This window comes from Taudactylus pleione, unplaced genomic scaffold (assembly GCF_031769625.1).
Source record: "Taudactylus pleione unplaced genomic scaffold, aTauple2 ptg000105l, whole genome shotgun sequence".
NCBI lineage: Eukaryota > Metazoa > Chordata > Amphibia > Anura > Myobatrachidae > Taudactylus > Taudactylus pleione.
Genome location: NW_028284507.1, coordinates 6,009,604 through 6,037,235, shown reverse-complemented (window position 1 = coordinate 6,037,235; position 27,632 = coordinate 6,009,604). Strand labels below are relative to the sequence as shown.

The 27,632-nt window shown below is 43.0% G+C and overlaps 1 protein-coding gene across 3 annotated transcripts in view; it reads left to right on the top strand.

Annotated features, from left to right (window-relative positions):
* Window positions 1–27,632, top strand: part of SLC23A2 (solute carrier family 23 member 2) — a 153,058-nt gene that overhangs the window by 81,500 nt on the left and 43,926 nt on the right. For all 3 annotated transcript variants that reach the window (XM_088470804.1, XM_088470805.1, XM_088470807.1), the window contains 3 exons: window positions 14,555–14,653; window positions 20,470–20,586; window positions 26,658–26,815. In XM_088470804.1, the coding sequence (XP_088326930.1) occupies window positions 14,555–14,653; window positions 20,470–20,586; window positions 26,658–26,815 (374 nt within the window). The remainder of the gene's footprint in view (window positions 1–14,554; window positions 14,654–20,469; window positions 20,587–26,657; window positions 26,816–27,632) is intronic.

Sequence of the window (27,632 nt, the reverse complement as noted above, 5' to 3'; positions counted from 1 at the left end):
AAAGTCCGAACCATGGAGGCCCCACCTCACAAATTACAGAATATGCTTCTAAACTCTTGGTGGCAGATACCACAGGACAAACTCAGACTTGTGGAGTCTGTTCTTTGATAGGTCAGGGCTATTTTGGCGGTATGAGGGGGACCTACACAATATTAGGCAGGTGTTTGTTTTTTTAATAAAGATTTTTTTTAAAAGTTTTGTTCTTAAAAGTACAACAAAATAACAAGAGTTAAACTTAACATAAATAATAACATAATAATAGAATCACAAGTGCAACAAATAATGTATGTGAATGACAAGTAGAGAAAGAAGCAATTCATATTTTTTGCGTAATGACAGTATAGAACATACAATACAAAATAGAATACAAACAATATAAATTGAGCATATAGAAAGCAATATTGAAGAATAAGAATAACAGATCACATAAAAAGCAACTGGAAAGGTGGGGACACCAACAGGACAGCTAGGGAGATGGTTCCAAGTCCAAGGTGAAGCAGGATTATTGCCAGAGAGACCACACTTTATCAAATTTAGAAGGGCATTTGCACTTGGTATACGTAAAGCGCTAACGAGGAGCTGTAGAATTCACCAACCCAATCTAGACAGCAAGGGATGGAGCAATCCAACCCCTAGCAGTAAGCACCATAATTAACATTAGGAGAACAGTGACATTGAATTGTAGGTAGGAATGTAAAGTTTCTGAATGGCCAAGGCTGAAGAGATAGATACGAGGTTCATAAAGGGGCATCTTGATACTGGTTTCACCAATACTTTGGATCACTGTAGACCACAATTCCAATACAGATGGACAGGACCACTGCAGATGCCAGAATTCAGCGTCTGGAGCACTGCATTTAAGGCAGGGAAACATAGAAACATAGAATTTGACGGCAGATAAGAACCACTTGGTCCATCTAGTCTGCCCCTTTTCATGTATCCTTTAGGCAACTTCAACCCTATTTACTCCTTACATCTCTCTTAAGGATATTCTCATGCTTATCCCAAGTGTGTTTAAATTGTTCCACAGTTTTAGCTCCAACCACATCTGATGAGAGGCTATTCCACTTATCCACTACCCTTTCTGTGAAGTAATTTTTCCTGAAATTTCCTCTGAGCCTACCTCCCTCCAGTTTCAGTGCATGTCCTCGTGCTCTTGTACTTCTCTTCCTTTGAAGAATGCTTCCCTCCTGTCCCTTGTTAAAACCCTTCATGTATTTGAAAGTTTCTATCATGTCCCCCCTTTCCCTTCTCTGTTTTAAACTATACATATTAAGATCTTTTAGTCTTTCTGGGTAAGTTCTGTGCTGTAGACCTTGCACCATTTTAGTTGCCCTTCTTTGTAACGTCTCTAATGTGTCTATATCCTTCTGGATGTATGGCCTCCAGAACTGAACACAGTATTCTAGATGAAGCCGTACCAAAGACCTATACAGTGGTATCACTTCTTTCTGCTACTGATTCCTCTCCCTATGCAACCAAACATCTGACTTGCCTTCCTCATTGCAGGAACAACAGGGAGGTAGAGGTCAATCGTCCAAGCTTAGCCAAACACACTGGAGTCCAGTAGATCATGTGTAGTATATAAAGCGGGCATAGGCTGAAGACGAACGGGGGGAGTCAAGTATTATTGTACAGTCACCGTCCATCAGAGGTCCCAAGTGACCCTCCCATTGTAATCTCAATGACTGTAATCCCCCTTCTCCAGAATGTGGTATCAGGGAGGAATAAACATAGGATATACAGAAAAATGATGGTATAACCTGCGCATCCAGTCGCAAGTGTCCAGCCCAGTGTCACTACACCTTAAATAGCCAATAGTAAAATAATGAGAAGCTCACCAAGCGCTGGTATCTGTTTCTAAACTACTTAAATATTTAAAAAACGTCTATTGGACTTGAAGCAAAGCCAAGTTCCTCTCCTATATGACAGCTCACCTTAAATAGGTGTATACATGCCATTAAAGGTATCTTTAATCTTCTATTCAAATGGAAAATCCCCAAACAGTTCCAGGTTCATTGGAATATAACCTCCAAATATAGAATGCAGACAAAAGTGCTCCTCATAGTGGTTTAAAGTATAACAATTTTATTAATACACACACAAAATATAAGCAGGGTTGCTTCATACCGTTAATGGCCTTCGGAGAAAGGCACACACACAGATAAGAAGCGATTGGTAAAGGTGCCCGGATATATCTCCTCTCCATCGTGTGGAGCTTCCCAGAGATTCCTGTGGCAGTACCAGGCAATTCTCTCCTCCACAATGCGTTAAGGACAACTGTGACGAGTAATGTAAACTCTTTTTTGCGTCTTCTTTTTTTTTAATCACGTGTGTCTCAGTTGCATTTGGATGCGTATGACATATTCATTAGGAGAGTGGAGTAACTTGAATACCGAGTTATTTAAATTGTAAATACCAACGTAAAGGGAAATTATAAGACACTGGGTGAGAGAAATTGGGCTGTACAAAGAAAACCAGGGACTTGCCCCAATTAATCTGTTTTCCTGAAAAAGACCCAAAGTATCCACCATTGCCAATGGAGACATCAGGGAGCGTTGCATATCTGACAAAAACAATAACATATCGTCTGCATACAGTGCAACTTTTTCCTCATGACCCGAGACCATAATTTTACGGGTAGCAGGAGATGTGCGACAATAGCAAATGAAGAGGGAGAATAAAGAGGTAGGGCTACCCTGTTTGTTACCCGTATCCAAAAAAAGGAGTCGCCGACATAACCATTAATTACAGACTCTAGCCGCAGGATAGTAGTACAACAATCCAAAGTGAGAATGTGCAGCCCATAAATAATGCCATGCAACCATATTAAGCACTCAGGCTGCATCAAAAGACACGACCAAATCTTCCACACCATCATGGGCAAGTTAAAGAAACAAACGCCTTAAGTTAATAACAGTCGATATTCATGGCATATAACCAGTCTGATCAGAATGATAATTTCTAGGACTATCGAAACGTAAAGCAAGAATTTTTGCCAATATTTTAATATCAGTGGGGACAAGGGAAGATGGATAAGGCGAATCTTTAATGGGTTTGGGAAATATTAAATATGAGAGCCACTGCCGAGACCGAGGCAATGAACCATTCTCCAGGAGCGCAACAGATACCTCCAAGAGTTTAGGGACAAAAAAAATCCAGTTTTATACAGTTCAATAGGGAGCATTTTTACCCCATGAGCTTTGCTAGAAGGGAAAGAACTATTCACAGCCTCCATCTCTTCCGCAGAGGTGGGGAAGTCTACATCAACTCTACTGTTCTCAGTCAACATTGGGAGAACTATCTGGTCTAAGTAAAGAGTGGGATTGGTCAGAGAATAGCGGACCTGAGAGGCATAGGTCTTCCGAAAATAATAATAAAATACTGCTGCTATGAACAACTGCGCAGTCGTTCTGAAATCTGTGCACAGTGGAGGAGGCAGAGACTACCCAAGCCATATAAGCCATAATTCACCTGGATGTAGTGATCATGAAGAGAGGAGAGAAATGGAGGTCAGACCACTCCTTATGTACAATAATCCATTCCAGCCTATCGGCCAAAAAGCAACTAGTAAGGTATCTCCTAAAGTGCACAACATTTTTGTTCAAAATAGCCCTTCTGCTTCCTGTGAAACACCTTAATCTGCCCCAGAGAAAGTATTAAAAGCTTCCCAAACTAACTGGGCAGAATGTTCTATAGGATTATCAGCAAAATAGGGGTTCTCCAAAAAGAGAAACCCTAGGAAGCTTCAAATTCAGGGAAGCCACCCATCCCTCCCTACAAATATGGTACCTCACAGATCTCCGGGGGAGGGTTTGGGAGGCTAATAACGTCAATCCTAGAGTTGTGAGACAACATCACTTCTCAGAGTGAGTCTGGCGCACATCTCCGATATTAACGGGGGAAAAGCAGTAGAACCACAGGTAGGGAGCCGCACATCCTCTTTTCACCTATATCTAAAGTGTCAACCAGCAATATGGACTTAAATGCAGGGGTGTATCTAGGGGTCCAAGCGCCCCTGGCAAAATAAGGGACTGGCGCCCCCCTCCGCCCCGTTTACAGCTTTCCCTCATCACAAAGCTCTCCCCCCAGCTCTACCTCCATCACACAGCTCTCATATCCCACATTCTAGAGGAAGCCAGGGTTACAGAAAGTTTTCTGGCACCCAGTTGTGTGGGAATACTGAAAGTTAGACAGCAACGCAGGCGCATTGCCAGAACTTGAGACAGCTTGGAGTCCCGGTGGTGTATGCTCACTGCTCAGTCATTTGACATCTTACTAGAGTCAGGTTCAGACTGTTTGGGGCCCTATGTGAGATAGTGGCTTGGGGACCCCTCCGTCTGGGAATGAGCCACTGGCTATAAATGCATTTGTCACACACTATTTAACTGTGTGTGTGTATATTTGTGTGTGTGTATATATATATATATATATATCAGGGCTCGACAAAACCCGGGGGCCAGGTCGCCATGGCGACCAGATTTTCAGCAATCTGCAGACCGCGGTCCACACTACAGCGTAACAAACTCACAACCGCCAGCGGCTCACCCCGCAGCAGGTGATGGGAGAGACGTCATGACGTTTCTCCCATAGTGCAGAGCAGGCCTGGAGGAGCGGGCAGCGGCGGTCGTCGGCAGGAGCGTGGATCAGGTAAGTTGCGTGTTTTTTTTTTAAGTGGCACTGCATAGGGGGGAGGTGGCCATTACTGGGGACACTGTGGGGGCACTGCATAGTTTGGGTGGCCGCTACTGTGGGGGCACTGCATAGGTGGGGGTGGCTGCTACTGGGGACAGTGTATGGGGGGGCCACTACTGACGCACTGTATAGGGTGGGGCCGCTACTAGGGGAAATGCATAGTGGGGACTACTGGGGGGACAGCTACTGGGGGCAATGCATAGGGGGGACCACTTCTGGGGGCACTGATTAAAGGGGCACTACATAGGGGGACCATTACTGGGGGCATTGTATGTTTTGCATCCCCCCAATTCCCCTGTCCATAGGCCCCCACTGTAATTTAACGTTCCACCCCCCATAAAAAAAAGAAAAAATATATTTAATTGCGTATAACCATTATTTTTAAAGAAAATCCTATGAAGGTATAGATCACTGGAAAGATACTTTTATACACAATATAATGCAGTTCACCGCAAACAATGATCTTTATGACATAAAAAGTTATAGCTAAATAAAGATAAGGAGCACAGTTGTTGCTACCAGAATTGATAGTAAAACATCTTGTTTGTTTGATCGCTGTTTTTTATGCATATTTTTTACTTTAATTTCTTGTAGTAAGCTGTGTAACTTATTTAGGGGACAAGCAAAGTAAAAAGAGTTGACTGGTCACCTAGAAAGAGATACAAAATAATTACTTTACGTGAAGTAGGTAACCAAAGGAGGAATTTCGAAACTGTGGAATAAGTATAAACAGACTACAGTCGATTCAAAACCAAACTGGTAAAGATAGGAAAAGATCCACAACACCATGCTGTGATAGAAGAAGGAAAAAACTGTGCTTGAGTGACAGAAGAAAATCATCTCAGGCAATTCAAAATGATTGACGTGAATGTGGTGTAGACATCAGTGCCAGGACTGTTCCACACAGACTTCAATATTATGGATTAAACGACAGAATTCCAAGGAAAAAAACGCTTTTATCTCTCAAACAAAGACAGAAAAGATTAGAATGAGCTAAAAAGCATAATAATAGGTCAGAAGAACAATGGAACGGTGTCATCTGGAGAGACAAAACCAGAATATCCATATTTGGTAGTGATAGAATGAAATATGTCCGTAGAAGAATGGGAGACGTTTTGCAACCTGAGTGCACAACACCTGCTGTGAAGTATCCAGTTAGTGTTATACTGTGAGGATGTATGACCGCAGAAGGTGTGGGACAAATTTGTGTGCTCAATGACACTTTAAATAGCAGCAAATGCATCAGTGTCTCGCAGTGGGGGGGGGCAATTGGGGTGAGCACACACTGCTGCTCGGCATAGCAGAGCAGCGGGTGAATAGACGCTGTGCACCGGCGCACGGCATCTATTCCTGTGGAGCTTTGCTAGCGACCTGTATCAGCAGTGCAGTGTAACTTGCTAGGCTGGTCAGTCCTAAAATGTCTTCCGTCTATTTAAGGGTCAGTACAAAAGATTCAGGGGAATTGTAAGCATGTAAGTTTCACAATACCTTCTACAAGATCAATGATGTCTACTTTTTCTGCTTTAAAACCAAGAATGTCCAACAGCTGGAGTATATACATTTGTAATGCAGTTTTAGTACATTCTGTATTTCTCTGCTTTCTATCATTTTACGAGATTAACAAAGATTACGAGATTACAGCCTAAAACATAACTATTGAATGAATCCACTCCCTCAAATGGGAGTAACTTTTATCACTCTACAAATCTCCTCTCATAATAACCTATATTGTACGTTTATATTCCATTTTAGTTAATTAGTGTAGACTGTTGGACTCTGGTTTTTCCAGTTACTTGTCTTAGTTATATACAAGTTCAGATGTACTATAGAAGTCTTTTTATATGAATGCGTTTTGTTGGCTCCCACAGATAAAAGGTTATCTCAGACTGCACACAACACAGGAGCTCTGATATTTGAAATAATCTTTTTTATAGAACTCTTAATTATCTGCTGCTTGCCCTAGATCTGCTGCTTTTATCCAAGTGTCTGGTTGCCATGGAAACCTCTTCCTTGCTGCTCATTAAAGTAACATTCTTCACGGTTTGGGGAAAAAAATCCTGTACCGCTCCAGCCCCATCTTTAACCCTTATCCCACCTACTTCTGTTACACATCGTGACATTATCCAGCCTTTCTGACACCCCTGGACAGATCATGAATGTGCAGTCATTGCATAAAATTAGATATAATTTATTGTACTCTACAATCTTAGAAAAAACATTATTTCCGAGCTACTTTGTGGCTAAATGAACTGAATTCACTCTGTACCTGACTCATAGGGCCTGATTCAGAGGCAAAGAGCGAGCGCTCGCCCTGAATCAGGGCGGCCGCTTTTTTTTAAATTTTTTTTAACCGGCCTCCTGGCTGCTCGCTAGGATGTGGGTGACCACCCACAGCTTTAGCGAGCAGCCAGGTGATGGTCTCAACCATCGAGCTTGCGACAAAACCCTTGTGGTAGGGTCTCGTCTTCCGCAAGCCCCAGCGAGATTCCTGCTCTAATACAGCAGGAAGCTCACTACTGACATTACTCGTGATGTCAGTAGGGCTACTCCCCCTTCCCCGCCTACAAAACGGGGCGAGCTGTTGATCAACAATGACAGCCGCCCCATCTTGTAGTGAGTCCCTCAGCGAGTGATTTCTATCTTGCTTCGGAACTCGCGTACGTTGTGCGTGCGCACTGCCCGGCCATCGACCCGCTTGCGAGCGGGTATGAATCAGGCTCATAGTTCCCTGTGTGTATGATATACAGTATATGTGTACATACTGTATATTGCTTTAAGTTGAGAATTGTGTAAAGCCGCGTATCCACTAGCCGATAAAATGAACGATATCGTAATCGTTCATTATATCGGCCAGTGGATATGCCATCATGGACCAGAGATGCATGCTCCCATTGGTCATTAACAACATCGTACATCGCCCGAACCTGCTGTCCAACCTGACAATATCGTGCAAGATATCGTTCAGTGTGTGTGCTCAATGTCCTTAACGGCTTTGAGCACACCACTGCTGGCTTAACAAGCATATATCATAGTTTACTGATATAATAGTTATAATAGAACTGCTACACCTTTGTTATTGTTTTTCTATAGAATGTGATTGGGGATGTTTATAGCAGTCTCTGCCCTAATAAGAGTAAATGAGCTGATTAGTGGCCATTTTCAGTGCTAGGAGGAAAGCACGCCTTTTACCGTTATTAGGGTCATTGGTGAGCTCATCACACACTGTTTGTTGGATAATGCTGGCCAAACACCTGCACGATGAGTTCCGATGCGACTCACCGTGCCGTTTTCCCTTCAGCTACCTGTCAGTCCCGGCCACACGATTGACACATGATGGACATACGATCTGACTATACGATGCATCGTGCATCCATCGTGTGAGCGGCTTCATTTGTTACAAAAAAAAAAAAAAAAAACTTCTGCACACACAGGGAGATCCGTGATGCATGCATCTGTCTGTAATCAAATAAGCACTGGACTGCACAGCTGATCACACGATACGTTTTGACGGCTGCGGGAGCGCACATCGCATCGTATCCTACCTAAAAAAAAACACGATGTCCACACGATCCATCATATGGCGCGTCGAAAATCGGGGAATCGACCCGAAATCAGGTGGGTGTATGGCCAGCATAAAAGTACAGAGAAGGTAATTGGAGACTATAAAAAAGATAAGAGTATTCTATCACAGGACCCCGACATGCTGCTTCAGAGGTGGTGCCCATGGGCTAGACCCTGACTGTGTACGGTCCTTTTGGTTTTCAGCACTTTCCCACAGAACATTTCGATTAGTCTGTGTTCTTTGCTGATACTTACTGATTAACTGCAAATAAACTTTTATATAGAGTAAACCTATATAATATAGTCATTTGCACCCTGATATTTACCAACCACTTGCTGGACCCCCTAAATCACGGTGTTCAAGTTCCTGCACATCTTTTCCAATCCAGCGCACTGACTGCTTACAGATGGGTGCGATCACCTTGACTGGGCAGCAGATACCATCTCCCAGCTGTACGTACTGTATACCGAAACTGATTGGGCGTCAGCCGTGGCCAAACCAATCTACTTCCATATACATTGCTCACCCCTATCCAAGCTTCTTAGGTAACTAGGATAAGTTCAGTCTGCTGTGTCTGAGAGCGCTCTTTTCTCCATGCTGTCAGATGCTGTGGGTGAGGAGCCAGGAGAACCTCCAATGAAAGACTACACAGGGGTAGCCTGATTCTAAATAGCATTGGTTGCTGGAAGGTGGAATTTAAAAAAATTTTTTTTTTTTTTAAAAGCAGAAACTGCACTTGTCAAGAATGACTGACTAGTTTGTTTTGTGGTTTCTATTTGAAAGTAGGTGACGGTTGTATGTAGAATTATTTGTTTTTGGTGCCTGTGTTTTTTTTTCCCCCCTCAGTAGTATAATGAGTGATCTTTAACAGTCAGGCAGTGAAAGTGCTGAGTCATTACATTGCAGTGAAAGTTAGTGTGGCATAGGGCTATGTTAGTTTTGTTTCATGTCATCTGCCTGGATTACGCAAATGCTCCTTATCTCATGGTGGATAAAGCCTTTACTCCTACATTTCTATATTTGCCAGGCACAATTGGAATATTTATAATATATATGCAATAAAGGGACACTTGCAATTTAGGAAGTAATACCTTCAAGGAAAATATGTCGAGGTCTAGGGTTAGGTTGTAAATCAGTGGAATGACAAGTCAGCTGTAAGTTTGGGTGATCCTGCCCTGTTGTAAAAACTATAGTTTGACCCCCCACGTGTCTGTGTACATGCAGGGACGGCAACAGAAATTACGGGGCCCGGCACACACATTTTTTTAGGAGCCCCCCCATCCCTGTAAGGGGGGGAGGGGGGAGAGAGAGCGCTCACCTTACCTTTCACCCAGTTCACCCAGCCGCAGGGAGACGCTGTCTACGTCAGGTTGTCTGCGTCGGGGCCGGACACTACAGTGTGACGTCAAGCCCCCGGCATCTGCAGTGTAGGAGAAGAATGTAAGGGGAGGGGAAAACGGGAGGAGATGAAAGGGGAGGAGGAATGTCAGATCACCTCCTCCTCCATTCCTACGGCCGCCGGCACTGCGCCACTGTACTGTATGAGTCAGTTTGACTCATTGCAGTTCGGACTGTCTGTGGGCCCCTTCGGGGCCCCTAGCACCACGGGGACCGGTATGGTGGTGCCCCTGTTCCCCCCCCTGTCGCCGCGCCTGTGTACATGCCACGCTGCGATTGAAGGACCGAGACCCCTCTGGAAAAGAGTTGCCAATGCGACTGGAAATGGTTACAAAATGGTCTCTAAATACTTGCCCCTTCACCGATCTTCTGCCAGGCAGATAGTGTACAAATGTAGAAATTTCAACACCATTGTTACTCTTCAGGAGTGATCATCCAACAAAAATCACGCCAAGACATATAACTTTCTTGGAGTTGAGACAGATTCCCAGGGTAACGTCAATGGATTTGTAGGCCTCTTGAGTCCACCATCACACAAACAAAGAACAAGAATAGTGTACATGGAGAGGTGGGTGCTACACTCCAAGATGTTTGCTGATGACCACCTGGATGAACCAGGAGATTACTTGAAAAATGTTTTGTGAACTGATGAGTCTAACATGGAACGATTTGGTCTAAATGAGAAATGTTATGTTTTTAGAAACCCAAACTCTGCATTCCAACATAGGCACCTAATCTCAGCTATGAAACATAGTGGTGGCCATATCAGGGTTTGAGGCTGTCTTGCTCCCATGGGGCTAGGGTGACTTGCCATAATTGATGGAACTTTCAATTCTGTATTGTTGAAGTATATTCTATCCAGGAGAATGTCAGGGTATCCGTCCGCATACTCGGCAGAAGGTGGTGGGTGTTGCAGCAAGACTGTGGCCCTAAACATAGAAGTTCATCTACAAAGAAATGGTTGAAGAAGAAAGCTGTCATTTTAGAATGGCTGAGTCATAGTCCAGACCTTATCCCAATAGAAGTGTTGTGGTAGTACCTGAAGCAATATGCCCAGAAGCATCTATGAGTTAGAGCCATTCTGTTTAAGAGAAATGAGCCAAAATTCCTCCAAGCCAATCTGTGGGACTGATCAAAAGTGACTGTAAAAATTTGAGTGTAGTCATTGCTGTTCCAGTGTTTACTCCTAGAGGGTCACATACTTTTGTGGACAAAATGTAATCTATTATAATTATGATAAATGAATGAAGAAATATATCCTTTGAGTGATATTTTATTTGCTGTGTTCTCGTTATCTATAAATTTATGAGTAACACAGTTAAGGTCACATTTATATAGACATTCTGAAATCTGTAAAGTGTTCACCATCTTCTGGCACCACTCTACATAAATACATGTTCAGCTGAGTTTCAAAACATTCTTTAAGTTTTGGGGCTTCCTCTATTATTAGAAAGAGGCGTGGCTTATACCAGTGGTTTATACTGGAATACTGCATATATACTTAATTGCTCAAATAACTAATAGAAGAGATATTGGTGACTGCCATACGCAAGGCAACACACTTTAAGTGTGATGAGCATTCGTTATACATACAAACAAAATAAGTGTACATTTGTGGTCTTCAGAATTTACACTGATTCCACAATAGAAGGTAAGTAAAAATATAAGGTTACTTTATGGGAGATATTCTCTAGAACTCAGAGTCTTTTATCTACTTTTTTTCATGTACAGTTTAGGAAATAACTGCTATTGGCTAGGGATGAGTTGGAACTGATGATTTATTTATTTTTTTCTGGACGGGACAGATCTTAGCCCTGCCCCCTGGCCCAATAAGCCACCCCCCCATTTTTCATTAGCCCGCCTTTCCCCCCAGCAGTGGTGGCCATCGAGGGATGGTTCATCATAGATTGTTTATGTGTCATGGATGGTAATCACTTATGGACACCCCACCGATGGCCATCCTTACTAGTGGCAGCTTTTGGCACCTTCTCCTGCATATGCCAGGAGATAAAGGTCCCCCTTATATATGAGAGAGTACTTTCTTGTTTTTACCATGCAGGAACATGTTGGCAAAATCTAAATAAACTTTGTATTCCAGATATATAGTAGACATACATTTGGTATTACAGGCACTTGCCAGATCCCTCATCAAAGTGAACTTTTTAATACAAGTCAATAAATGAGTCACCTTTTAGTTTATTTTCATATGCATTTATTTAAAGTGACAATCCCCTCAGTAGAAACAAGTCACACTTCATTTAGACACTTTTTTTGTTCCTCTCTTTCTTTGAATTGGGTGATATGAAGTTAGCGCATCACGTCTGCCCCTGACACCATTTTGGCTCCTGTGTTGAGTGGTACCATGGCACTGATGCTGAACGACCAGATGACTTATGGCATGGCTGGGCCCGTGCCAGATACCGATCCCTTCTATTTTGATCGAATTGTTATCAGGCTTTGTGCAATCATTGAACAAAAGATCACCACGTGGGGCTAGCATTAAGCTTATGACTAACACTGTATTTCTGTTAATGACATTCTTTCTATTATCTACACCCTTCCGAGTTTCTCCATAGAGTCTCATAAGAGCAAACAAACTGAGAAAAATAGGGATTTCATCAAATGTAACTTTTTTTTTTATTGTTCCTAAACAAATATTAGCTACTTTATGTAAGATTGATTTTCAAAAGGGCAGCTCGGAGTGATATGAATTTAAGAGGGGAATTTATTTTTCTTTTTAACTCTTCTGCTGCTCTGTAGCATAATACATGTGCTTGATATTCTATTATAAGCTATGTTAGGATCCCACTGCTCACTTTCATCAACATTGTTACTCAGCAAGTCCAGTGTACGTGTAAAGCCATATCCATCAGCTCATATTAAGTTCTTAATGGCTCTTACGCATTTACATATCCATCTGCCATTTGTGGTTATTAGTAGGCAATATAGGCTATATTTATATCCACCTCTGCAGTGTAATCTGCATCTAGTCCAATAAGGGGTTAAAGAAATATATACCGGAGATCTAATGTCTGTGCAAGGCTCTTTGGGGGATGAAGGACATTAAAATATGGAAGAGGTCAGCAAAACATAAAAGAAGAATTTAATCTACAAACCAGTCCTGATTCTTGTGACCTGGATTCAATGCCGCATTATCATTACTCCGCTCTGTTTTCCTGTGTGATGTGCTGATGAACAGAATCACAGTGACAGCCATGTTTAGTAATACTGGAAGCACCAGTGACAGCCATCCTTAGTAATACTGGAAGCACCAGTGACAGCCATGCTTAGTAATACTGGAAGCACCAGTGACAGCCATGCTTAGTAATACTGGAAGCACCAGTGACAGCCATGCTTAGTAATACTGGAAGCACCAGTGACAGCCATGCTTAGTAATACTGGAAGCACCAGTGACAGCCATGCTTAGTAATACTGGAAGCACCAGTGACAGCCATGCTTAGTATTACTGGAAGCACCAGTGACAGCCATGCTTAGTAATACTGGAAGCACCAGTGACAGCCATGCTTAGTATTACTGGAAGCACCAGTGACAGCCATGCTTAGTATTACTGGAAGCACCAGTGACAGCCATGCTTAGTAATACTGGAAGCACCAGTGACAGCCATGCTTAGTATTACTGGAAGCACCAGTGACAGCCATGCTTAGTAATACTGGAAGCACCAGTGACAGCCATGCTTAGTATTACTGGAAGCACCAGTGACAGCCATGCTTAGTATTACTGGAAGCACCAGTGACAGCCATGCTTAGTAATACTGGAAGCACCCGTGACAGCCATGCTTAGTATTACTGGAAGCACCAGTGACAGCCATGCTTAGTATTACTGGAAGCAACAGTGACAGCCATGCTTAGTATTACTGGAAGCAACAGTGACAGCCATGCTTAGTATTACTGGAAGCACCCGTGACAGCCATGCTTAGTAATACTGGAAGCACCCGTGACAGCCATGCTTAGTAATACTGGAAGCACCAGTGACAGCCATGCTTAGTATTACTGGAAGCACCAGTGACAGCCATGCTTAGTATTACTGGAAGCACCAGTGACAGCCATGCTTAGTATTACTGGAAGCACCAGTGACAGCCATGCTTAGTATTACTGGAAGCACCAGTGACAGCCATGCTTAGTATTACTGGAAGCACCTGTGACAGCCATGCTTAGTATTACTGGAAGCACCAGTGACAGCCATGCTTAGTATTACTGGAAGCACCAGTGACAGCCATGCTTAGTATTACTGGAAGCACCAGTGACAGCCATGCTTAGTATTACTGGAAGCACCAGTGACAGCCATGCTTAGTAATACTGGAAGCACCAGTGACAGCCATGCTTAGTATTACTGGAAGCACCAGTGACAGCCATGCTTAGTATTACTGGAAGCACCAGTGACAGCCATGCTTAGTATTACTGGAAGCACCCGTGACAGCCATGCTTAGTAATACTGGAAGCACCAGTGACAGCCATGCTTAGTAATACTGGAAGCACCAGTGACAGCCATGCTTAGTAATACGGGAAGCACCAGTGACAGCCATGCTTAGTATTACTGGAAGCACCATTTGGTTGTAAAATAAAAATAGAGCTTTATTTTATGATTATACTGTAGTAAGTCTTATCGGTGTGGAGCAATTTATGTCGGTGTGATAAAGGTGACCTTCCCAGATGGCACCTATACAGTGTAAAGGAGAATACAAGCTACTAATTCGCTAGTCTTCTATAAAACTAGATGTACAAATAAATATGTAACAGTTTTTTCCATTATGGCTGTGTATATGTGTGTGTACATGTATCCGTGTGTATGTATATATGTGTGTGTGTATGTGTTTATATATAACTTGCCGATGACTTCCTCAAGATTCCGCTGTCTTATGCTTCATGTTTGGAATTTCAGGTGGTGATAAATGGAGGTGCCACGGCCAGTGTTGACCAGGATACTGAAGACACAGAGCTAATGGCCATTTACACGACAGAAAGCGTTATTGCGGAGAAGGTGCGTGCTTCCTGCCCTGTTTTACATCAGATAATGAGTAAGGCTGCTATGGTGGCAGTGAGTGTGGTGATACTTGTGCTGGGTTGACCCCACTAATTCCATGGTAGGTCACTTCCACAAAGGTGGCACTATAGGGAGAGAATATGGGAAGCACACCTGTGCAAATATACCCTAAAGACACCGCCCAAATACATTCGGAGATAAAATATACGTTATTTATGATTGCTAACCGTGAAATATCTGCTTGAGGCTCCCACGTGTCTCACTTTTCCCATGACAGTCACAAATATTTATTTACGATTTTCCCATAGTCAAAACTTCCTCCGCTGCCATATTAACTGGACATGTAGTAATGGGTTCCTGTGACTATCTTATTCGGGTCCTAATGAGAAGTATAGGGGTGGATGTCATGACCCAAAAACATCTCAGGTTCATTTTTTAATTCCACAATGACAAGCCTATGAATGTTCAGCCAGATGTATGAAACACAAATCTGAATATGAGGCCATCCTGTATATGTAGCTGTTTAGCTAATCTAGGAATATAACCGGACCTACGCAGCAGCTCTGTTTCGGACACGTTAGCTACAATACTATTGTTGCAGCGGTGGTTAAATGGTGATATAGCTACTAGTAGCGTAGGCTGGAGGTTGGATGGCCATCATATACGGACATCTGGAAACCCCTCTAAAGTGCTCACAAGTCGCTCGGTGCTGACACATTGATGGGGATGAGGAAGACTGATTCCCTGCAATGTGGGAGCTTACTCTTAGAGCACTTAATATTTGCAGAATCTACTCTGAATGTTCCAAATTCCCTTCAGTGTGTTAGCGTTGAGTGATTTGACAGCAATGGATGCTAGTGTTACCTTGTTGTGCTTCCATCGCCCCTAATTAGAGGCGATACTGTTACAATTTCGCAACCTCACCCGCACGTGCCAGTACTGGAAGATGCAGCTTTCCAAGACATGGGTGGAATTTATTGTCTAGCAGAATAGATATGGGATCAGCACCACAAAGGTGTATTCGAATCTGTGGCCTAAGGAGAAAGGGTCTCCCAACAAGATCCTAGGGGTAGTCTGTAAAAGGAAAAGTAGTCTCTGGTGCTGATAGCAACACTTCTAAAACATATTTAGAGATTCTCTAGAAATGGTATCTATGACACTGTGTAAGTTTATTTGTGGCAATACTCCTGGTTCCCATGAATGTGAGTCAGCTATGAGCATTGTGTTGTGACTCGGATACTCAAAAGGAGAAGTACCTTAAGCTGGCCAAACACTAAACCCACTTTCATCCAACTAGTTGGTTGGTTGGAATGAAAATCTGGTAATGTATAGGAGCAAATGACAATCAGCAATTTGTCTCCTCACACACCGGAAAACAGACAAAAATGGTCATTCAGAAAAGTTCTATAAATGAAACCGATTTAACCAACGTGTCTGAACAACAGTTTTGGTCTTATACAAATATCGCAATATACGCTTTTCTCACTATTTCTGACAATACTTTGCATCCAAATAGTTTTACAAAAGAAATATTAAACAATGTAATGGGAATAAGATTACAGTATGCGATAGTAAAAAATAAATGGCATAAAATGCAAAAATTAAATCATAAAATCACAACAGTCTCATTAAAATCTGCTACGCGTTTCACAGCGCCAGTCTGCTTCTTCAGACAGTCAGAGGTCATTCACTCTGTGACTGCCTGAAGAAGTGACAAGTGCCGTGAAACGCGTAGCAGATTTTAAAGAGACTTTTTGTTGTGATTTTATGATTGATTTTTTACCTTTTATGCCTTTTGCTATGGAACATTAGGGGAGACACTTTTTTTTTAATTATACAAAATTTGCTATGAATAACTGAACGACATTAGCACCAAGTGTAAGAAGACATTTGATTGGTAGACTCTCTGCCTTATTCAGAGTTGCACCTATAGCGTCCACAATTGTGTTGGCTCACCTCTGAATAACACACCCACGGGATACAAATCCTACATGCGAATGCCCAGCTGCAGCCCAGCCACACTCGCTCAGCCAAAAATGGAGATACGTATAAATGAGATCCAGAGGGCTCTGAATTGTCCATAATTACCCTAAGTTGCGTACGCAGGCCCTGCCGCATGCACAGATCGCTAATAAAAAATCACTAGATCTGTCTGAAGACGGTATACAATTGTAACTCTGTACCAGCACCACTGCGAGACTGCGGAGTTGTATTGCCCTATGAAAGTCTGATAGCTGTCGCTGACGCATTTGTGTTGCTGTATGGTAGAAGGCAAGTTTGGTTGCATCCCGAGAATAAGGTTATATAATGGCTGGGTAAATTTAAAGCTTACGTCTACAATGTGCCCAGACTCTGTTTTGTCTCTTTAAAATTCTTTAGAGATTAAATTTTCATGCTATTTCTGAATCCACCTGATCCACATAATTCCGGATTTAGTGCACATTTGAGATCTGACGCTAGTGTGGTCAATTTGGCAGGAACAAGCATTGTTTTAGGCTGCACGGTCTTTGACCAGATTGCAAAGTTTAAGGTCACTGTCAAGCGGGCTCATATCCAAACCTTGTTTTTGCATTAATGAGACAGGCATGATAGCTAAAATAACTATGGGTAATCCTTATTTAAATAGTCCTCAGATCTCTGTTCAAACTCTATAAACTTGGAATAATCCGATGTGGGGGAGGCGGGAGGTTCTACCTCAACGGAGCAGCTTCCGCAATAAACCCAGATAATAAGTATACATATATACTTTTTAGTTTGTACAAACATTTATGTTTAATAAATACAAATAATGTTCAGATGTGTTATTCAGCTTGTGCTTGAAGTGTAAGTGGTACATAGAGTATTTCCCTGGCTTCCTGAGCACCTTCAGAGACCAGCTGCAGCACATAATGTAACACACTAGACTAGAGTGATAGCAGCATAACCTAACTCTCATTATATTAACAACTTACTTTTTATTTATTACCAGTTATGTATATAGCGCACACATATTCCGCAGCACTTTACAGAGAATATCTTACCATTCACATCTGTCCCTGCCCCAGTGGAGCTTACAATCTATATTACCTATCACATGCTCACACACATACATACTATGGTCAATTTTGTTGGGAGCCAATTAACCTACCAGTATATTTTTGGAGTGTGGGAGAAAACCGGAGTACCCGGATGAAACCCACGCAAGCACAAGGAGAATATACAAACTCCATACAGGTAGGGCCGTAGTGGAAATCGAACCCATGACCTCAGTGCTGTGAGGCAGTAACGCTAACCATTACACTGTCTCTGCTGCCCCTTGCATACTTCCCATCTGTCCCAACTGAGGCCAGACAGACCCAGTGCCGGGGCTTTATCCCTCGGTTCGGGACTTCTTTCACCTGATTGGTTTGGAAGCTCGGGAACTACATCCTGTTCTGTGCAGTGCAGCAGAGAACAGGTGCTGCCATGGTGTACAGGACAGAGGGCGGTCAACACGTAGAAAATGTTGGACACTAGGGATGCGTAATCACGACGCCATCTTGTGCATATAGTCTAATTAGGCAAACTGTGAAATTGGGAGGTTTGATTTTGTATTTGTTTGTATATAGGGTATTTAACATATTGTACACAATTAATTAACAATTGTATTTAAAAATTTAAAAGAAACGGAAATTGTGAAAATGACTAAAATAACTCTTATATGAGCCAGACAAAGCTGATTTAAAAGCCTGCAATGATTTCCACTATATATATATATATATATATATATATATATATATATATATATATAGATATAGATACTACAGGGATCACCTTTTAAATTACTTCTGTGTTTTTTGCCTTTAGACGGTAACCAACCCTTATTATTTGTTTAGTTTGTGGAAAGAAATAAAAGCATGATTACGAGTTTTTGCACTCTAACTTCTATCGGTTCTATTCACCATGAACTGGTTGTGTCCATAAACAGTCTGGAAATCAAGTTATCAGAACAGATCGTCTTAATCTGGTCGGAATGGTTGCTTGATGTAAACTCAATAATAATCTGGTCGGAATGGTTGCTTGATGTAGGCTCGATAATAAACTGGTCGGAATGGTTGCTTGATGTAAGCTCAATAATAATCTGGTCGGAATGGTTGCTTGATGTAAACTCAATAATAATCTGGTCGGAATGGTTGCTTGATTTTAGCTCAATAATAATCTGGTCCGAATGGTTGCTTGATGTAGGCTCGATAATAATCTGGTCGGAATGGTTGCTTGATGTAGGCTCAATAATAAACTGGTCGGAATGGTTGCTTGATGTAAGCTCAATAATAATCTGGTCGGAATGGTTGCTTGATGTAGGCTCGATAATAATCTGGTCGGAATGGTTGCTTGATGTAGGCTCTATAACAATATTTAGTTGTTGTTGTTATTACCAGAATTACTTGCCACAATTTGTCACTAGACTGCAATATGTTATTGTACTGTGTGTTGTCTTGGGGACAAACTGAAGTGTGGGTTACCTCCTCCCTGATCTCCTCTACCTGCTTCCTTCTTCAGGATTGCTCCTATTTTCTTTTATGGCCTCCGATGCCCTAATAGCCTTGCACACTAGCTTTTCAATGTGCCCTAAAACTCATAATTTTTTTATACTAGCTTACAACTCCCATTCGTAACCGTCCATTGTGTCCTCACACATCCCATCTTTAATGTAAGCTCTTGTGAGCAGTTCTGTTTTTCTTTGTTTCCCTGTGTAATTGTTTAATTTACAGGTTGAAATTTTGTAATTTGTCTGTAACATTCTATATATATATATATATATATATATATGTAGCTTAGTTGTATGTTCTAACCCATTTTATGGTGCTACAAATTCCTTATGGCACCTTTTATAAATAAAAGATAATCATTATTTTAAAATGAGAATGTGAGATAATTAGCTAGGTACAAAGGGCTTTGTACAGTATACACAGGTTTTCTCTGCTTTAAAATGACAGAAAAACATGGCAGGTTGAATGCAAAAACAGGAACTGCTAGATCAGAGGTTCCCAAACGTGGTTCTCAAGGCACAGTTCAGGTTTAAGAGATATCCATGGTTGAGCACAGGTGTTTAAATCAAATTGACTGAGGTACTAACGGGCGTTTCTAGAGAGGAGGGGGCACGTGTGAAGTCTCCGACACGGGCCCCCTCCTCTCCGTCCGGCGGCCGGCTGCGCACTGAGCGGTGCGCAGCCAGCGCTGCACTTACAGACTCTGGGCACTAGATTGTGCCCAGAGTCTATAGTGCATGTACAGGTCACCCGCGAAAATGGCTGCGGCGGGCATTTTCCCTGTAGGCACCGGAGTCGACGTGGGACTCCGGAGAGGTAAGTTTTATTGGTACAGAGTGTGTTGTGCGGGCCCCCCCCTGGTCCCAGGGGCCCGTGTGCCCCACACACCCTGCACCCATTATAAATACGTATCTGGGTACTAATTAAGTCACCTTTGCTCAACATGGATATCCTTAAAACCTGGACTGTTAGGGTGCCTTGAGAATTGAGTTTGGGAACCTCTGTGCTACGTAGTTGTCCCACTTTCTCTGTGCTCCAACATAGGAGAATGTTGTGCAATAGGCCTTCACCCTAATTACAACTCGTTTATTGTCCACTCACGTGACATGCACTCCCACAGTTGTGAGCTAGTCTATATCTCATATGCAGTAGGTGACAACCTCAAGATATCAGCAGGTACTCCTAAAAAAAAAAGTGTTTTTTTAATATCCCAACACTATATGAAAACCCATGAAGCTCCTGTAGATGGCTGTAGCACTAGTGCTGTGCAAAGATCTGATACATCTTTCCTTCATTCTTATGCAGAGCTCCTTGGCAGAGACACTGGACAGCACTGGAAGTATAGACCAGCATCGAATGGACATGATTTATACTGTGGAAGATGTGCCTCCCTGGTATCTCTGCATCTTCCTGGGGTTACAGGTATGGAACCAAATTTGGCAGCTAGTAGGAACTTTTTAGGACCTAGGGAAGATTTGCATTGTATGTTATTTATGCAGACAAGTATGGGATCTGTTACACTCAGGGGCTGATTCAGAGCCGCTCGTAAGCGGCAGTACGCTCGTTCCGAGCGATGTTCGCACATCGGTGCATGCGTACGGTTTTTAGTACGCATGTGCGAACCAGTCAGTGCGGCCGAAAATCGTTTGTTCGCTATATAGCAAAGGCCTGCTATTTTGAGTAACAGAATGAGGCGTATGTGGGTGGTAACAGGGGAAGGTGCTTGAAAACGGGGAGTGGAGATCAGAACGCAGGCGTGCTTAAAGGTCAAAGCGGGCGTTTTATGGGTGTGCATAATTAAAACAGTAGCGTCATTGACCACGTCACTTGGTTGTTTTATAGTCAGAACTGCTCGCAATATAGTGGTAGGAAAAACCAACCACAAGAATAGCGAGCAGTTCATACGCTGTTCGATGTACTCGATTAATCTATTAAATAGCGGACATGACGTATGATGCGAGCGGCCAGGGGGCGTTTTTATTAAATAAACAAACGCATGTTTTGATCGCTCGTTCAGACATGGAGGCGGCAACAGACCGCAAGGAGCGAACGGATCATTTGAATAGCCACCCCCTTTTTCTGAACTAGCGAGCGCTAATTGCGTCCGGCTCTGAATGAGGCCCTCAGTGCTTGGGACAAAGAGCAGAAATCTGGATTTGGCTTTTTTTTCCTCTTGCATTTAGAGCACCATGACTTAAATCTACAGAAACGTGTTTAAAAATAAAAATACCCTTCTCTTCCTCAGGAAGTTGGTTAGCAGAGCTCCTCTCAGTACACTGGGGGAGATTTATAAAGCTTTCATCTCCCTTTATATAAGGGGGTGCCTATGACATCTTCACTGACGTCCAACCATGGTATTTGTTTTTTATTGGAACTGTATGGATAAGGGAAGGGATTCCATACACTGTATAATCTTTATTATAAGTGCATTTAATATATCGTTAAAATCATTACATCCAGACTGCATTTATTTGAGAGAATGTCCTTGGCACATAAATCTAATACAAGAAAGATAAATAAGTTACATTCTACAGATAGAATTGTAAAGCGTTGCATTACAAATGATTTGACAGTTGCAGATGCTGTATATCAGCAAGGTTGTCTTTAACATTGTTTGGCTGAGGAATGTTGATGCATAGATTGCCACGTATTAAGTAGAAATTACAATATTATATGCATGTAAATCTCTATTTCTGGCGATACTTATGAGGGGATTCATATTAGGTAGGGTTATGTGTGTAGATGAGTCCCTGCAGTGAGCACAGAGGGACAGTTCAGGTTAATTGAGTGGTAATAGTCTGAGACTAGTGTGATAAGATTGTGGAATTTCTTTGAGGATAGTGTCTTTTTTACAGATGTGTCCTCATACACTATTACTGCAATCGCTCCAATTAGACTTCTTGGCGCGACAGGTCCTATGTGACTGTGCTGTACGTCTTTTTCACTTTTCTGTTTGAATGCACGTCTTAGTCGCTATGTGGTGATATTCGGGAAGGTGGTTAAGTACAGTGGCAGCATTCGGGAAGATGGCGCTGTACAGTGGCAGCATTCGGGAAGGTGGCGCTGTACAGTGGCAGCATTCGGGAAGATGGCGCTGTACAGTGGCAGCATTCGGGAAGCTGGCGCTGTGCAGTGGAAGCATTCGGGAAGATGGCGCTGCACAGTGGAAGCATTCGGGAAGATGGCGCTGCACAGTGGAAGCATTCGGGAAGATGGCGCTGTACAGTGGAAGCATTCGGGAAGATGGCGCTGTACAGTGAAAGCAAAGACACTGACACTGTGCCAAAGCCTTTGCTCTCTTGTGCACATGTGCCATCTTCTCGAATATCACTCGCAAGATGGCACCGCGGATGATGAGACCCGCTTGCCGGCACAAGATCCGAGGCTTAGTGTTCTTCAATAATAATAAGAAGAACACTAAGCCATCATTATTAAAAACAATTATGTATTTATAACTGTACAATTGATATATAATCAATACTTAGTTCAATCTCCTTAATCATCAGCTGAACCACTGAGTAACTGACGACTTTGTGCGCATGCGCAGTGAAAGCTGGTAGGGCTGCTTAAGCACATTATGGCCGGAGACGCAGCACAGTGTGGGCTTCCTGGTGGAAGTTGTGTCTGTTAATCGCACTCTGGACTGGCAGTCCCAGGGGAAGGAATTCCCACTGAGACTGTCAGCACTGTGTAAGTTTATCAGGCAGAGCTCCCAATAGGAAGCCACTACATAGCCAGCTGCTCCTCATGCAGGGCCCGGTCTCCTGCTTCCTGCTGTTCCTGTCCTGCCTGCACTAGCGAGAACCCGGCGATCGCATTCATGGGTGCGCGACTAGAACGCTAGGTAAAATCCGCCACTGTTGGTGGCAGCATAGTGTGTAAGTATTGTGTGGGGTGCAAGTGTTGCGTTAGCCAAAAGCCTCTGTGCCTCATTTCATTAGCTGGCTGGGTCTGTGAGCTGGTAGGATGGAGCTAGAGGTATGGGCAGAGGAAATGGTGCCTGCAGGAGGTGGATGGTGCAGTGGAGAGGCTAATGTGACTGCCAGGGGCGTTGTGGGTTTATTTTATTGCTGAGTAGCTTAGGGTAGCAGACAGTCGGTTCGAGCTATGTATACCATGCATGGAGATGGAGGATGGTTGTAAGATGATATTAGCATGACTGTTCCCTATAACCGCCTCCCTGTTTGAACCATTTGGAAGCCATTTGTCTATGGTGAATGTTCTCAAGACCAGGTTAAAGTGTAAACGAGCCCTAATGGTGCATACACACGATCAGATTTTTCCTTCAGATATGAACGATAACGATTTAAAAATCGTTCAGTCGTTCATATCTGAAGGAAAATCGTTCATATCTGACATGCCTGAACGATGGACGATCAACGATGCGCGTTCCCGTTTGTCAGATAACGATATCTGACATCTGATGGGTTTGCAGTCAGACTTGGACGATTCCATTCATTTTAATGCAGTCAAAAATCGTTCAATCGTTCAAATCGTTCAAAACTTTGGTGAAATCGTTCAAATCGTTCAAATCGTTCAATCGTTCAGTCGTTCATCTGACAAATCTGACAAGTCTGACAAATCTGACCGTGTGTATGCTCCATAAGAATGCTAAGTTTTCATTTTAAAATTGAGTCATAGAGCAGATTATATTTGAGGTCTATTTTTCCTGCTGTGAGATACAATACTGTTGACAAAGGAGAGTTGGATGACCTTTCGTACATAGGAGGTGGCATTTGTGCTTTGCTGTTATCCGCTGTACATCCAAACAACATAATCAGTGTTTACTTCCCTCAGAATGGCACAGTTACATTGTTACATCCGCATCCTCTGTAATACTTCACCCACAGATCCTGAAGCTTGCTGCGCTTGGTCAGCCCCACTGCGTGAAAAGTGTAAATCTTATAATTATTCATATGCACCGTGCAGTGCTATTATTCCAACATAAGCACCTTTTAATCTTTTTCTTTATAAATTCTTTATTTTATTTTCAAATGATATTATTCCAGTGTACATATGCAATAACAATACAAGAATTAAAAAAAATGCTTGCGTAACAATGTCGTTCAATAAAATTACATAGCACATACAAGAAAAACAGGAACATCGTCAGAGTTATGGATACCAGATAGATTGCAAAAAATAAAACACAAAAAAAAATCATAAACACATTGAAATAGGAAAAAACAGACATACCAGGAACACACAAAGGGGGAAAAAACAGGGGGAGGACATAGAGAGCAGTAAAAGGCAGAATGCACCCGTCCAAAATGTACACTAAAGGAATGTGGTAATTCAAGGTCTCATCAGCAAACTTTGGGCCTGATTCAGAGCCGGACGCTATTTGCGCTCGCTCGTTCAGAAAAAGGGGCCGGCTATTTAATTTGAGCTCTTTGCGGTCTGTTGACGCCTCTATGTCTGAGCAAACGAAACATGCGCTCGCTATTTTGTAAAGACGCCCCCTGGCCGCTCGCATCATACGTCATCTCCGCTATTTATTAGATTAATTGAGTACATCGAAAGGCGTCTGAACTGCTCGCAGTGCTTGTGGTTGGATCATGCGAACAGTTCAGGCTAAGAAACAACCAAGTGACGTGGTCGATGATGCTGCTTTGTTAATTATGCACACCCTTAAAACGCCCATTTTGACCGTTTGGCACGCCTGCGTTCGGATCTCCACTCCCCATTTTCAAGCACCTTCCCCTGTTACCACACACAAACGCCTCATCCTGTAACTCAAATTAGCGGGCACTCGCAATTTTGCGAACACACAATTTCCGACCGCACTGACTGGTTGGCGCATGCGCATTACGACCCGTACGCATGCGCAGATGTGCGAACATCGCTCGGAGCGAACGAGCGCCCGCTTACGAGCGGCTCTGAATCAGGCCCTTTATCCTTTAAATCTTTTTGTCAAAGATCGAGTGCAAAGCTATCACAGCGGGGGCTCAAGGGAATATTTATCAAATAATATTACTGGTGGAAATTAGGAGATATACAAAATGCATCATGGGGTTTGGACTTGTGATAATAAGTCCTAGTATAAAGAAAATGACTGTATATCGGTCAATGGGCAGGACTCTGGGAATAATACGTGTAGCCAATAAGATGGTCAGTGTATGCTCCTTCTGGCTGTGCATCATGGGAAGAATTCAGCATTGGGTAATTTGACCACATTGCAGTGACCTTTATTTTTTTTTTCTTGTTTTTGTCCGTACTGACTGGTCACCTGATAAGCGGTCACTGACCTCCAGTCTCTTCTGTACGTGGCGTGGGTGGCGAATAATGTGCCGTTATCTTTGTATGGACATTGTCCTTTTCCATGCCTGCAAGCACTTGTTAAATTGTGCTTTCCTTTCCTGTATATCCTGCTGGGCTTACTGGCCCGGCCTACATGTCCTGTGACTGATGCTGCAGATCCAGAGTCGTACCACAGGGCTACAACATGGTGCTGCAAGATTAGGGGTCATGATCCTAAAACTCATTCTTTTACCACACACAAGAGCCTATACATTTATAAAGGGTAGTCACATTGAGATGTTGCAGACAATCTTTTCAGTATTCATACATTTCACAAGAGTAAGGGTCTAATCCTTTGGTTACCCCGGTGGTGGCCTCTATTCTATATCTTATACTCCTTTTACACCAACCGAATAACCCGGGTTATTGCCGGGTCGACCCGGGTCGATGATCTGTGTGAACGGCTCCCAGAAAAATTTCCTGGGTTGATTTACCTGGGAATCTTACTCTGGTTGAGAGCAGGGTTGAACACGGGTTGTTCCCGTATCATGCGGCAGTGTGAACGGGTGCTACCCTGCTTATTTGACCCGGCTAGCTCTGAATGATGCTGATTGGAGCTTCTGGGGCACTGGCAGAGATGCACATGGAGCCATCGCTTGCCTGCCTAACTTCCTCCTGCACCACAGCAGCCTGACCAGCAGCCACAAATGCAGCCTGCCACAGCCAGAACTGCAGCCTGCACCACAACCTGACCAGCAGCCACAAATGCAGGCTGATACAAGGCCTGCCACAGCCAGAACAGCAACCTGTAGCAATGCTGTAATCAGTCCCCACTCCTCTCTTTTGTTGCCTTTTGTGACCATCTTTGTCAGACCTTAAAACAGACCATTTTTAATGACTTCTATAGAGAAAAGCAGGGATTACCCGGGTTCAGTGTGAACGGGGCAAACCCGGGAATAACCCGGGTCAAGTTGCAGTGTAAACGGAGTCTGAAGCCGAGTTCGACCCGGGATTGACAAGTGTTCAAATTCCAGGGTCGGACCTGGGATTTTGGTGTAAAAGGGGTATAAGAAGAAATTCTTGAAGCAAACTCTTTTGTTCTGTGATGCTATATGTACAAAGATAATACATGTCATTAAAAAATAAAATATATATATATTTTTTTTATTATCTTTGTTATTAAGTACCATTATAATGATCTAAGATAATCTGTGCTACCTAATTACTTCTGTTGTCCCCATTGTCTTGCACAGCATTACCTGACCTGCTTCAGTGGTACAGTGGCCGTCCCGTTCCTGCTTGCAGAAGCCATGTGCGTTGGCTTTGACCAGTGGGCAACTAGTCAGCTGATTGGGACCATTTTCTTCTGTGTAGGAATCACAACTCTACTTCAGACAACATTCGGGTGCAGGTGAGGCTTTTAACATAATTTGTTTACATTCATGTTAATTTATAAAGAATGTTATGTAGCTATGCGTTTGATTTGGGATTATGTTTTTATCTTTTTGTGCAAATATAATTTTACATGTAGCTTTCTACAAGTTAGACATTCATGAATAGGTTCAACATAATAAGCTGCCAGGAATGATGGGCTGTTGTCTTCAAGTTCCCCAACACAGCTGATTAAGTACAATGAATTAAGTACATCATTCTATATTTATAAATTCCCAACCTCACATATAGGGGTCAAACCACTTAGGTGGGAGTTGGCTTGTGCGAAAATCTTTATTATAAGGTAAAAATGTCAGGACACAGGGCCTGATTCAGAGCCGAACGCTCTGACCAGAGCGCTCGCTCTGAATCAGTGCCCTCCTCCATCAAAATGGAGCGGCCTCCTGTCCGCTCGCATAGCTGTGGGTGACCACCCACAGCATATGCGAGCGTCCATGATGATGGTCGCGATGGTCTTGACCATCGCGACCATCAGGCTTGCGACGGAGACCCTGCGGTAGGTTCTCGCTGCCGCAAGCCCAGGAGTGATTTTGGCTATGGTTAGTGGATACTTGCCTATCCACGATCGGGATTTCCAGCACTGTCGGGCTTCCGCTGCGTCGCACTCTGCTTCTGTCAGGCTGCCGCTGACGGGAATTGAACCGCTGGCCATGCGGCCGACGGTATTTCATACCAATTCCTTCTGTATGATTCTGCTAATGGAATTGTCACTTTTTTGGGGTGCAAGACGGTTTCCCCACTTTTTCATGCCCTTATTCCCGGTTGCATGCTATAGA